This window comes from Dendrobium catenatum, unplaced genomic scaffold (genome assembly GCF_001605985.2).
Source record: "Dendrobium catenatum unplaced genomic scaffold, ASM160598v2 fragScaff_scaffold_742, whole genome shotgun sequence".
NCBI classification, from domain to species: domain Eukaryota; kingdom Viridiplantae; phylum Streptophyta; class Magnoliopsida; order Asparagales; family Orchidaceae; genus Dendrobium; species Dendrobium catenatum.
Window position 1 is genome coordinate 9315 of NW_021319204.1, and position 13935 is coordinate 23249.

The 13935-nt window shown below is 33.2% G+C and overlaps 1 protein-coding gene across 1 annotated transcript; it reads right to left on the bottom strand.

Moving 5' to 3' along the window:
* Positions 1 to 4063: 4063 nt before the first annotated feature.
* LOC110093791 (U3 small nucleolar RNA-associated protein 6 homolog) lies at positions 4064 to 12701 on the bottom strand (the record flags this gene model as incomplete). Its single annotated transcript, XM_020818788.2, is given in 4 exon segments — positions 4064 to 4233; positions 7098 to 7538; positions 10501 to 11157; positions 12092 to 12701. Coding segments are annotated over 4 exon segments (1700 nt in total), but the record flags the coding sequence as incomplete, so codon positions are not given.
* Positions 12702 to 13935: the final 1234 nt, after the last annotated feature.

Here is a 13935-nt window from a genome sequence, read left to right on the forward strand (position 1 = left end):
GCCTACATATTTAATGCCCAAAATTAATTATGATATATTATTATATCATCTTATAATACTAGACCTTCATCAAAATGCTTAAGAATTAAAGTTTAAATTTAATGTGCATATTACATATATGGCCACCAAAGGAAGAGAGCCCAGTTTCAATGGCAGATTCAACAGTGACAAGAGAGATTATTCACCGTCGCATGTTAAGGGCTTAGAGAAGGCTGCTAATGCAGAGGAGGAAGATGAACAAATAGAGCAAAAGATAAGAAATTTTAGAGGATCCAAAGAAACTTATATGGCCCCAAGTGTGACAACTAAGTTGATTAGTAAAATTGGCTTATATTTATTTTTAAAAACAGTTAAATGATTTAGATTCCATTTTCTTAATATAATTAATTCATTAACTAATTACATTTTAAATTATTAAATGTTTAGCAATTTCAAAGTTTCCTGTTGAGGTATGGAGATTGACACAACTATGTAGTATGTATACCATGAAGAGATATTCCACGTGATCGGAAGAGAGAAAATAGCAATACTTTTTGGTGACTTTAATCCTGTTTATTCTATCATGTATATTTTATTTTATATTCAAATATCTAATGAAAAATTTCACTCGCAATTTCAACATCCACTGATCTATATTGGTGGTTTATGATTGATAAATGGAACATGGTACGCATGGATGGATGGAAGAGTTATTGCTAGTAGCTTATTCAAGCTGCCTCGTAATGGAGGGTGGCTAGTCAAATCACACCGGTAGCTCAATCATATTTTTCATTTGCTTTGACTGCATGGTAAGTTGGTTGAATATTGAATTATAATAGTAACAAATGTAATTTCTTCTTAGCATATACGTTACTGCTTTTGTGATGTAGGCGATGTTTAGGGAAAAAGATATACATATAAGCATGTCTATTCAGGAGGAAGCATATGAATAAGGTAACATATGAGTTTTTCGATGCATAATAACATTAGAGTTGCATGTATAGCATTAGCTTATGAATACAAATCAATAATTATATGAGAAGAACAAATTAATTTTATAATTGATAGTTATTTTATATTTATGGAATATTATAATGTTGCCCTTATCATCTAGCTGTCAGACTGATGTTGATGCCCAGGTATGGATGAAGGCGATAGGCAACTCAAAGAAAGGTTTGATTTAAAATATTTTAAATTATAATTTTATTTATACTCACTCTTCAATGTTTGTTCCAAATACTGGAACGTATGAAATATGTTCATATGCACTTTCATATATATATATATATATATGCTTATTAAATTATGCATATGTGAGATTATTGGTATTGTAAATTTTTTGTACTTCATTTGTAATTGTAAAAAACTTGCAATGATGTGCAAAGATGTGTTTTGATGGTAGGTGCATAAAATATTAAAATGAAAATGTTATATGACAATTTTTTTTTTCTCATAAATTTTTTACAGCTTTATGAAATAATTGTTCTTCGATACAAAATTTGTGATCGACTTATGATGGAATTGCTACGAACTTGGATGTTTGTGAAGGATTTGTGACAAAAATTGTCACAAATCCATAAAAAATTTGCCAATTATTCATGAATATGTTAATGCATTTCATTGAAAATAGGTTGCAAAAGTAGCAATGGTTGTAATCCTTTGCAAATTAATCGCAACATGCCAGAATGATATTGCAACAAATTATCCAATACAAAGTTGCAACGCAAATTTCTTCAGTCATGAAAATTTTGTGACGAGCATTTTGTGATAGATTGGTTGAGAAGGACTCGCAGGCTATCCATTGCAAATCACCATTTGTGATAGATATTTCATGGTTTGCAATAAACAGTATTCGTTGCTAATGGCTTGTTTTGCTATCACAGAGGTATCATTTGACATAAACAAACCACTGCTTCCAATCAAGAATCATATTTAACCAAACATCACAGAGGTATCATTTGACATAAACAAACCACTGCTTCCTATCAAGAATCATATTTAACCTTACATCCCTCTTCTCAAGCTCTCTTATCAGGAAGACTCAACCATCACTTAAATCCACCTAAGATGAAAGGTTCGTCATCTTCTATAGACAAGCTCGTTCTATTCCATATGAAAGTATTTATACTTAATTGATCAAATTATTCCAGATGCATATAAAAGGTTATCACTCAATTTTCTAGTTTAATGCCAACCATGTTTATACCATGGTATTGTGCACCCAAACAGTATCAAATGGCATTTATTAACATGCTAAGAAACATTGGAATATGCTTAGGAGAGAAGGAATTTCTCGGTTTACAAAACTTTTTAATATTATTTTGAAGACTATAAAGATGTCAGGTGAGAGGAGAATAAGTGTATTGATTCATATTTTTAAGAATAAAGATGATGCACAATATTGTACAAATTATAAAGGAATTAAGTTAATACGTCATACTTTAAAATTATATATGGGAGAGAGTTATATAACATCGGTTGCGGCGTGATACTAATGATTTTCAAAATCAACTTGGATTCATGATGGGTAGGTCTACTATGGAAGCTATACATTTATTGAGGGTTTGATGGAGAAGCATAGAAAGAATAAGGAGGATCTACATATGATATGTATTGATTTAGAAAAAACATATGATAAAGTTTCAAGAGAAGTACTATGGAGAGTTTTAGAAAAGAAAGGGGTAATAATGCTTATAATCTAGTCATAAGGATATGTATGCAGGAGCTATTACTTATGTTCAAAAACAAGTTGGTTTGACCAAGTATTTTCCTATTTCAGTTGGATAATATCATGGATTAGTCTTAAGTCCATATCTTTTAGCTTTAGTCATGGATGTTCTCACTAGACATTTGCAAGAGGTTGTACCCTGGTGTATGCTTTTTACTAATGATATTCTTCTTGTAGATAAGACTAGAGAGAGAGAGTTGAAGGTAAACTTGAATTATGGAGGTCAACCTTAGAGTCTAAAGGCTTTTGTTTTAGTAGATCTAAAATTTTAGTAATAATAGATCTAGTTGGGGGATTGTAACTTTGGGTGATCAAGTCATTAATAATATGAGGATATTTTGGGTCTATTGTTCAAAGTGATGCTGAAATAGATGAGGATATTATTAGTAGAATTTAAGTTGGATGGTTGAAGTAGAGGATTGCATCGGGCATGTTGTGTGATAGAAAGGTCCCCTCAAACTAAAGGGAAAACTCTATAAGATGGTGGTGAGACCTACAATGCTTTATGGTGCAGAATGTTGGTCATGAAAAGATAAGCATAATATTAAGTTAAGTGTTGCAGAGATGAAGATGCCCATGCCCAGGTGAATTAGTGGCTTTACTCTTAGAGATAGGGTACGAAATGAGCATATACGTGAAAAAAATAAAGTAGCACCAATGGAAGATAATATTAGAAAAAATCGCCTTAGATGATTTGGTCACATAAAGTGGCGGCCTTCCACTGACCCGATTAGAAAAGTAGATGTATTAGATTTGACTTATGTTAAGAAAGCTAGAGGTAGACCTAAAAAGACTTGGTTAGAAAATATTAGAAATGACCTTTCTTTATTAAATTTAAATAAGAATTTAATAACTATTAAAATGACACAATGGAGAAAAAATATTCATTTAGCCGACCCCACATAGTAGGATAAAAGCTTGATGTTGTTGTTGTTAAGAAACATTGGGATATGCACTATTTTAAACAACTTTGCACAAGGTTAAAAGGACAACCTCAATCAAATATTATAATTGAGTGATTCATGTGGCTAAGTATTAAGATAATTTGTTGCAAAGTAATAATTTGCATGATCCTCTCCCAGTGATATTCAATAAATTCTATAAATCAAGCTTCGACCGCCACAAAAATAATTTTCAACTGCACCATTAAATGCGTCGAAATAAAAAATCTAATTACCAGACGTGCTGCATGAATTAATTATGTTGTAGAAGCAAAAAAACAGTCTGAGTTATAGTTCAGTTCATACAAAGCAAGTTAGAATCTATTTTTAAGGCCAATTGCTAGAATACTGAAGGTCCTAGACGTATATAGAGAAATATCCAATAAAAAATCAAATAAAACAACTGAAAACTTACCCATTATAAAGAACTCTTGCATTCAGAATACCATCACTTTGGAGAGTTCGATCCACGACAGCAGCAGAAACTGAAGATTCACAATTACTGCTACATCTGGCTAAAGCTCCCTCTAAAATCTTCACCAATCTTTTAAAATAAGTTTTGTGACATGAAAAAACCTTCAAGGCCTGCAAAGCAAGATGGAATAAGAAGCTGCATCGAGGTTTTTTTTTTTAAAAATGCATAAAATTAATCTTCGTACAATGTCCATTAAATTTGTAAAAGCTCAGTTATTTTTTTAATTACCGAAAGATGATTAGTTTAGATGAAATAACAGCATGGTTCCATCCACAATAAAAAATCCACAAACCTAACTTAAAATCTTTAACGGGCATTTCAAAATATTTCTTTTGCATGTGTCCTCACAAATATGACTAAAAGCTCACACATAAGCTCATAAGTACTCAAATGACAAGGAAAATTTATTCAATAGATTCAAATAGCCAATCAAATCCAGCCTTAATCAACATACAATTGATAAGAGAAGTGACATGGGCTACATATTCTAAAGCTAAAAAATGTAATATTTTTTTAAAGCTAGAGAAGCGTCTGACAAGATGTTTGAATTTCGGATCTTCTGATAGAGCAACAAAAATTCTTTTCTCAAAATTTCAGCAAAATAAAATGGTTTGCTTTTAAGAAAACTAAACTCTTTCCATTAACATGTAATTCTTGTAATTAACTTTCTCCCAATGAACACTATCTATTAATTTCAACATTTGAGAATGATCAAACAAATGTCAAAATGAAACTGGCTAAATGATTTAATAAGAGCCAAATGTAAGATATTTTAATCTGTGAATTCTTAGAAAAATGAGTGTTAAAAAAAAAAGATCATGAGCAAAAACAAAATTCATAACCTGTAGTCGACTTTTTTTATCATTCAACACTTCAAAAAGCTTGTGAGTAGTATGGTTAAAATAGAAGACTTCAATCTTCTAAAGAAAAGGCAAAGGTTCAAATCCCTTACAAAAGTTTAAGAGGATTTAAATTTAACTAAAATATGATAAATATAAAAAGATCCAAAAATAAAGAAAAGAAGTAATACATATATAGAGAGATAACTGTGTGATTTCATTATATATTATGATGAAACAAGGGCCTTGATTGAAGTTATTAGTTTACTAAGTCTTGGATAAGAAATAAGGGTCGAGATAAGGATCATAAAGGTCCCCTGACTCTTTACGAAAAGCTACAATGGTCTCCGTCTATTTAAAAATCTCACCTCAGTCCCTTGGCTTTTGAAATAGTGACCTAAATGATCTCACCGAACTAATATTTTGGACTCTATTTAAATTGTCAAAGGACCAAATTAATACTTTTCCTATAGTGGAAGACTTGGTTCTTCAGAGAAAAAAATTAAAGAACCAATTAGATCTTTTTCTTAATAAGGATTATATAAGATTGGTCAAAACAATTATGGGATATGAAAATTATTTCTCTTTCTATCCCCGAACAATATCAACTTGAGTTTCATACAAATCATAAGAGAAGCTTGAATGTTCAATACAGATGAAAACCTGTGTTCCTTAAAAAAATCTCGAGTGAGGAGTAATAATGTGTTTAAATAAATAAAGTCGGAACTCCTAAAAGGACAGAAAATCAAGGATGAGATGTTAATTGCAAGTGAAGCATCTAACTTGGAATATGAATGTGATGGATTGATTATGATTTACACATAACAAAACATAGGCTATTAAAGTTTTCAAGTGAAGCAGGAAGCATAAGCTTCAATTTTATATAACTTTCCGTTCATTGCTTTGATTCGCCTTGAGAGACAGACTCCCATCAAACCTCAAAAAGGGAAGCCTTGAAGCAGGTTTTTTAAAAGCAATGCTTGATATCCAGAAGGATCAGAAACCCAGCAGAAAAATATCAAATGCATGATTTAGGAGATAACTCCAGTACCTAATATACTTTCAATGACTACCGGAAATTCCCATTATTCAAAATCCAGTAAATATCCAAATAAAAATTCTCCCTTCATGTGCATAAATATATTAGTACTTAGTAGAAGGTTATCATCACTAGCCTGGAGTTTTTACTTGGATATTGGATGAGTTTTTTCTCACGGGAATGTGCCAGTTAACATTGTGGAAGTATCGGGTGATGGTAATAGATAAATATTGATGAATTTTGGTTGTCTTAGGAGGAAAATAACCAACTTATTCTTATTAAGATATCCTTGCTACAATCTTCAATACAAGAATAAAACAATCCATTTCTTCAATCTCATAAACCAGGTGACATACAAGATTTCTCCAAATTTATGATCACTCATCATACATTAGTTGCATTGAATAATTTATTTGGATGATTTTGATTATATGATAGGAGAAGCTTAATTTTCACTAGAATTTCAGATGGGATTTTCTTGATAATTAGCACATGTTTGATACTTTTTATTTATGCAATAGACAGGAAACGGAACCTTTTCTTTTATGGATTGCGGGAAGGTGGGGTGGGGGAATCCACAAGGTGTTAGTTCAGCCACATTTTCTACCTGCTCGGCAGTTATATAGTTATGATGCTTATGATACTAGATATACAAGTACTTTTCATGTTGTAGATTAAATAAAAAATATATATTTTGAGCTTAAAGGCTAATAGAAGATGGTTAAAACATATACATGATACCAACATCATCATTAAAATTATTTTAACCATCTGGAGTCAGCTTTGTAAATCATCATACTCCACTCATTGCAATTAAGTTCTACATGAGGTTCTAATTCTCACTACCTAACTTTCTAATCAGGTTACAGTTGTTTTATCCATTTCCTTCTTAATCGTTCCATATTCATTCTAGCTGCTTGACTTATCAATGAAGTTTCTATCTTCTTGATGCATAAATGGATGAAGTAGGCAAGAATGACTGAAAAACTAATATGCATATGTAACAATATCAATCAACCTTTTAGGATAACTACTGAGAAAAAAGAGGAAAAAAGTAAGTGGAAAAAACATGAGAAAAGGAGCTTATGTCACGTACCATGAACCACAAGCTCTCAGCCTTAGAAAGAGAGAACCTATTAAGCACACGTTCAAGGAGTTGAAATATGTAGTTGAGATCATCATTACTCATGGAAGTAGTTTTATTTGCAAGACATTTTATCTCTATAGAAATCCTCAGCAACCATACAGTGGTAGCCTCTGAAAGTTTACCACTGCTGAGCTTTTCAGCCACTTTTCTTGCTTTATCTATTTTTCCAGCTTGCAAGTAGAATAAAATGTACTGGTAAGCAAGATCCTCAATAAGACAACCAGTTGATTCAGCTTTTTCATATGCTCTATTCAGAAACAAACTGAACTCCGAAACTTCAAGCCCAACATTATGCACCATACTCTCAGGACATGCCACATCAATCCAGAACTTCACAAAGAGGGAAAACATCTTGACAGACGGTAAAACATTAAAAGCCTCCTCATAAACCTGTAAATTGGACAACATTGGATGAGCATTCTGCAATAGATAGTCACCCAGCTTCCAAGAACAGTAGCATTGGCACATTAACCATGAAAAAATAGCAATTTTACAGATTAAAGACTAACAATGCGGAATGACTCAAAAATCTGTGAACAAGAAAAAAAACTAACAATAGTAAGATGGGTATTTTTAGACAGTTGGTGCACCTGAGCTTTCAAAAAACATCATCTTTGACACAAATAAAGCAGATACAAATAACAATATGGTTGGTTAAGACAAACAAGATGAAATTCAGTGTAAAAATCAATTCACCCATCGCTTCCTCCATTTCACGATCCACTCCTTCATTTAAGCATATTATTTATCCAAAGCTAGTGTACAGCAGTATCGGACATAAACTAGTTCATAGCAATCGTGTTGGGAAACCCCACAAATTTAACAAGACGACATTAGGTCTAACAAGTATTTTAGATATCCCCTTTTTTATGTGGAATAGATTAAGATGCTTAATTTTGTCATGCTGAGGTAGAATTTCATAACGGAGCATTATTAATCAACCACTCTAACTTGAATAATGCTTCTCATAGAAGGAGAAACATAATTAGAAGGTTATATTTTTAGTCAAACACCATTAGTGATGAAACCCACTTCATCGTCAAATTGCTGGACTATAATGATATATTTATATTACTAGAAGCTTATTGTATCACACAGGACACAACATTAACCGCTTGCATACTGAGACACTTCATGAAAACATGTGAACACACAGTTTGGTATATCTTTCTTTTTACTCTACTATAAAATTTCCAACACCGTAAGACACACAAAAAAGACACTTGGAAACAATTGCCAATCAGCCCCTCTTTGTTAGCCGTTACTTTGTTTTGGGAATTTCTCTTCACATCAATCTATGGATCTACTTGTTCCTTCATCTCTTTGGCTTGATAAAGCTAGTTCATACTGCAGGGTATGCAGATTAAATAACTTATGGTAAAGTGCAGATGCTAATCATGGCATCTATTTCTAAACCTTAAAAAGAAACTTGTGGTAGGATTCAATAGGAATTGGAGTCCCCCGCCCCACTAACAAACCAATGAGAAGTTCATAACATTACATTGATCCCAATGTATTATCCAAGAAAGTACATCTTAAATTCACAGTTTGAAATCTATCAAGTTTGAAATTGTTGTGTGGTTACAATTATTTCTTGCCCTTCCCTGGAAGGTAACTTTTACTTTTCATTTTTTATGTCTACAATTTCTGCTAATTAAAATAATATATTAACTTAAAAAATTCAAGATTAGTGCAACCTCATACCATATGATATTTAGCATTTTATGTCAGGTTCGTGCATCATAGAAGCTCTGCTCTGTGCTGGCTTTCCAAAAGCAAAAGAACATCTACAAAAACTTTTCCATTTTTAGCCTATTATTCGTATTACATGTTTCTGATCCTTATTCATATGCAAATGTCCTTGCCTTTGCTTTCAATTAATCTTCAGACTAACTTCTGTCTGTCCTAATGCATTTGCAAGATTTAAAGATTGCATATACCATCATACCTCTTCACAACTACCCATATGATTCAATAAACAAATACTTGAATGTTTCCATCCACCAGTGTAACCAACGGCGGAGAGAAGAGGGGTCCCGCGGGGGCACGTGCCCCCTCCGCAAAAAAAAAAAGCACAGCACTGCAGGTAAGAAATCTATACCTTTGCGGTTTTGTCTCAGGGAAAAAATATTTATATTAATATCATTAATTAAGAATTCATACCTTTTTCTTTGTTTTCATCATATTAACAAATATTCTATACCTATGCAGATTTTTTCCCCAAGTAAAAAATTCTAGAGCTGCACAGCCGGCACACGTAAGCTCTCTTTTTTTTTTTACTGTGCTTTGTTTTTTTGTTATAGATTTTTTTCCTAAGTAAAGAAAATTATTTACTATTGTATACTCTTTAGTGTTCAATATTACTGTTTACTGTTTCGGATAAAAAAAAAATCAAAACTTGAACTTGTTCGATCTAATCTCAAATCTCAATATTATGTTTGATTATATTATTTTCTTATTTACTTGGTTAGGATAACAAAAAAAAAAGGAAACTTACATTATGGATATGCGGCTTGATGTACAATTTTTCATTATTAAAGGATATAGGAAGTCTTGCTGAAAAAATGGTTCAAACCAGGAAGGAAATACTATATCCTCTTATTTTTAGGCTATTGAAGTTGGCATTAGTACTACCCGTTGCAACAGCAGGAGTTGAAAGAGCATTTTCCGCAATGGCAATCATTAAAAATCGGCTACGCAATCGAATTGGAGATCAGTGGATGAACGATACTTTAATCGGTTATATTGAAAAAGAAATTTTAGATTGTATTGATAATGATATTATTATTCAGTTATTTCAAAATATGAAGAACAGGAGGTATAAATTGTAAGTGTATTTTATTTATGTTTATTAGTTTGTTTTTTAAACCAAAAATTTTAAAACTGCCTATGCCGGTCTCAAGCCCGGATGAAAAAAGTTGAGGGAAGATTTTAATAAAATAATTTAGGCCCCCCCTCAATAAATTTTCTGGCTCCGCCACTGAGTGTAACACTATACAAACACAATATCTTCTTAAAGTGCATTAAATCAAGTCCCATTGAACTCCCTCCACCCCTTTTTATGTAAGACAATTGGTATTATATAGCCTTTTTTGTAGTACAAAATAAACTAAATAAATAAACACAGACAAAATAATATGAATGTGCTGGGAGGGGACTAGTACAATAAATTAAGGATTAAACCATGATAAGCTTGCCAGATTGGAGGGACATAGAGAAGGAAAGAGGGGGAGAGAAGGAAGAGCGAGCGAGATAGATAGAGAATTAAAATAAATTTAGAAAATGATAATTATGAACATGATACTCAAATCTAAAACAAATGCAGAACTTAACAATGATGAACAACACTTACTTGAAAAGCTTGTTTTAACTTAGAGAGAACTTCACTTTTAGCTTCACCATTAGTCATGTCAATGTCAGAAATATATAGTCTAGCTATCATATCCCAGTATTGTTCATCATGAGAAAAATCTCTTTTGAGATCTTTCAATATCTCTGACCTAAGTTCATCTGAGTGAGCTAAATCAACAGAACCCAATATTTCCAAGAAACGTTTTCGCAAGTTAATACTTGATGGAAGAGCCTTTGTTGCTTCATGGTATATAGCTTCGAGAACCATGGAACCTAACTGCCAAAATATGTTTTGTTTCTCTGCATGACCTTCCGAATCAGATTCCTTGTCATTTTTTTCTTCGTTGTTTCCAGTGTCAAGGGACATAAATAGATCTTTGTTGTCTTCTTTCCACTGACTAACCTCTACACTACCCCGCTCCAATGTTTTCAAATCTTCTCCAAGTGCTTCTTTTCGAGCTTTCAATTTGTTTAAATATGTAAGCTCCAATCTTAGATACTCAATCCACATATCCTCCGAGTTTGGGCAAGCTCTCAAACCACTTTGCATCAGAGCACGAGCTGCAACAACATTTAAGTTCTTATCAAACTCCCAAGCTGCCGCATATATCCAAAGACCAGGCACTTTTGGGTGAAGTTTGAGGGCTTGGCCTAGTGCCTGCAAAAAATAGTACATTAATGATTACTAGTTTAATCAAAATAAATTATTAGAAAGTTAGAGGTGACAAATGAATTAAGTCAGGAATCAATAGATATTGATGTGGTACAATAAAATATAAATAAAATGTAGAAAGAATCATTATAGATTGACTCCCATTTCATTTGGATGGTGTCAGAATCGATACATGAGTGTTTTTCATATGTTCTATGCCAGGTTTCTATAACCAAGCAAGAGTTTAAACAAATAAACAAGACACCCCAAAAAGCCAAGAAGATGGAGTTAACAATTAAGTATTGCACAACTTGAAAGAAAATGAATGCGGGCCAGTCATTGTTCAGGCTTTACCATTTTAACCTTAAGTTCACAAATTTAAGGGAAATTCCTACTAAGGAAAAGTGAAGCTACATGCACCAACCACTCCCCAAAACAAGATGAATTATTTTGTGCGGACACCGGACAGGGAGCACCGTCCGGTTTGTCTCTGTGAACAGTAAAAGCGCAGAGACAAAATCGGATGGTTCTTCAGTGTCCCCACAAAATAATCTCTCCCAAAACACATTGATGCAGACCTCTTCTATATAACTATATATATGTATGGTATGGAGTGAGGCAAAGAGCAGAGGAGTGAGCAACAAAAAGTAAAGAGTAGATGTCAAAAAAGGCTCCATTTCAAATGGGGACGGTAACAATAACCATGACTTATGATAAATTTGTGATAGTAAAGCATTAATCAATCCAAAAATAATGCACGGATTATGATGGAAGCTTTCATTGAATTGACTTGAAAGGTTTGTGTATGTTTATTCCGCTATGCACACCGATTAATCACAAGAAAAACTAAGTTAGCTCACAAATTTATCAAAAATGAACTTCTTGGAACCAAAGTTTTTTTTTTCACAATATTAGAAGGTTTAAATGTGGGGCAATATACCTCTTTCATCCGACCATGCCGTCTCTCCCTGCAGAATTCCAAGTACTCAAACCAGAGTCCCAAGTCTCCTTTATACCTCATCACTGCCATCCTGTACAAATCCATAATTCTGAGAACCCCAGCAAAGTCCGAAATTGACTTCTTCCACTTCTTTCTTCTCTTCTTCTTCCCTCTCTCCCGTTCATCATCCTCCTCCATTTGATAGATGATCATTCTCTTTCGTAGCTTGCGGTAGGCTTCGAGTTTCTTCTCATACTCAATATAAGCCAGGAAGTCCTGCTTCAGCGGCGACGGTCGCTGGAGCCGGTACTCGAATTCCCGCCGCTGCTTGACGATGTCACTGATCTTTTCCACTTCAATTAGACCACGCCGCTCTAGGTCATCAAGCTCGTTGGCCATCCGCTCAAGGCGGTACTGCACCACATCTGCCATTGCTGCCGGTGAACACAATAGCGCCGAATCCGGATTTACGACTTAAATCCCCGATTTACTAAATCCCTCGGTTCGGTGGCTTTAACGAGATTTAACATTAGAAGCGCGCGAAAGGGAGAAAGTTAACTTCACAGCCAGCGAGCTCCTGTTTGCTTCCAATCAAAATGTCGTAACTTCCGATCCGACGGGAAGGGAAAGTCGTCGAAGGAGCGAAGTCGAACAGCCACGAAGGAGCCGAAGAAGCGACGCATGCAATCTATACACCTCCTGCGAAGCAACGAAGCCGAACAGCAACGACGAAAAGAGAAGTTGAAAGGCAAACCCTAGACACCTCTAAGTTCTTATTGATTAACTTAATTAATATAATTTAAAATATTAATAATTAAGTAAATTAATTAAATAATAAATAATATAACGGTATAAGTAATGCATAAATTAATTATCTAATTTAACTTACTTATATAATTAGTAATTAAATATTAATTTGATTAGCTTAATTAATATAACTTAAAATATGTATTAGAAAACATATAATTAATAGTATAAATAATAATTAATGATATATCATTAAATTCATAACACATTAATTTTTATTTTTAATTATAAATTTATTTTTTAATAGGTTCTAAAATAATTTTAAAGATTATTTTATTTTTATATTATATAAATATTAATTATAAATATTAGTTAAAATTATTTTGAATATAAAAAATTTATTAAATCTCTCTTTCCCCATCTCTCTTTCTACATCCTCCGACTGGACGTAGAGGAACGTCCGGTCGGAGGCAAATTCCCGCCAAAAAACGAGAAATACCGAGTAAATACCGAGCAATACCAAACAATAACGAGGAATACCATCATGTGAAGACCCAATACCGAGTTATACCGAGCAAATACCGAGTTATACAAAAGTTGTACCGAGTTTTTCTAGAAAAAACTCGGTACAACTCGGTATTTCTCGGTACAGCTCGGTATAACTCGGTATTGGTCTTCACAGAGCGGTATTCCTCGTTATTATCAAATAATATCTAGCAATACCGAGTTTTTTGGCTGGATTTTTGCCTCCGATCGGACGTTCCTTTACGTCCTTAAACCGGACGTAATAAAAGTTCCTCCCCACCCCTCTCTCACTCCGCACTCTCTCTCCTCAAATTTATCTTTTTCTCTCCCAATTTATCTTCTCTCCTCATTTCTCTCTCATACCCATTTCTCTCACTTGCTTTAGGTGAATACGCCAAATGATTTGGTACATTCAAAATTAGCCAAATGATTCAAACTACGCTAAAATTTTTGGCGAATTTATTCTTTTAAAAAAATTTTATTAACCACACTCCTTTTACATAATGACGCTTTAAAATTGCTCCTTCCTAAATTTTGCCCCATACAAGAATTAGTCATATCATAAGTCATTT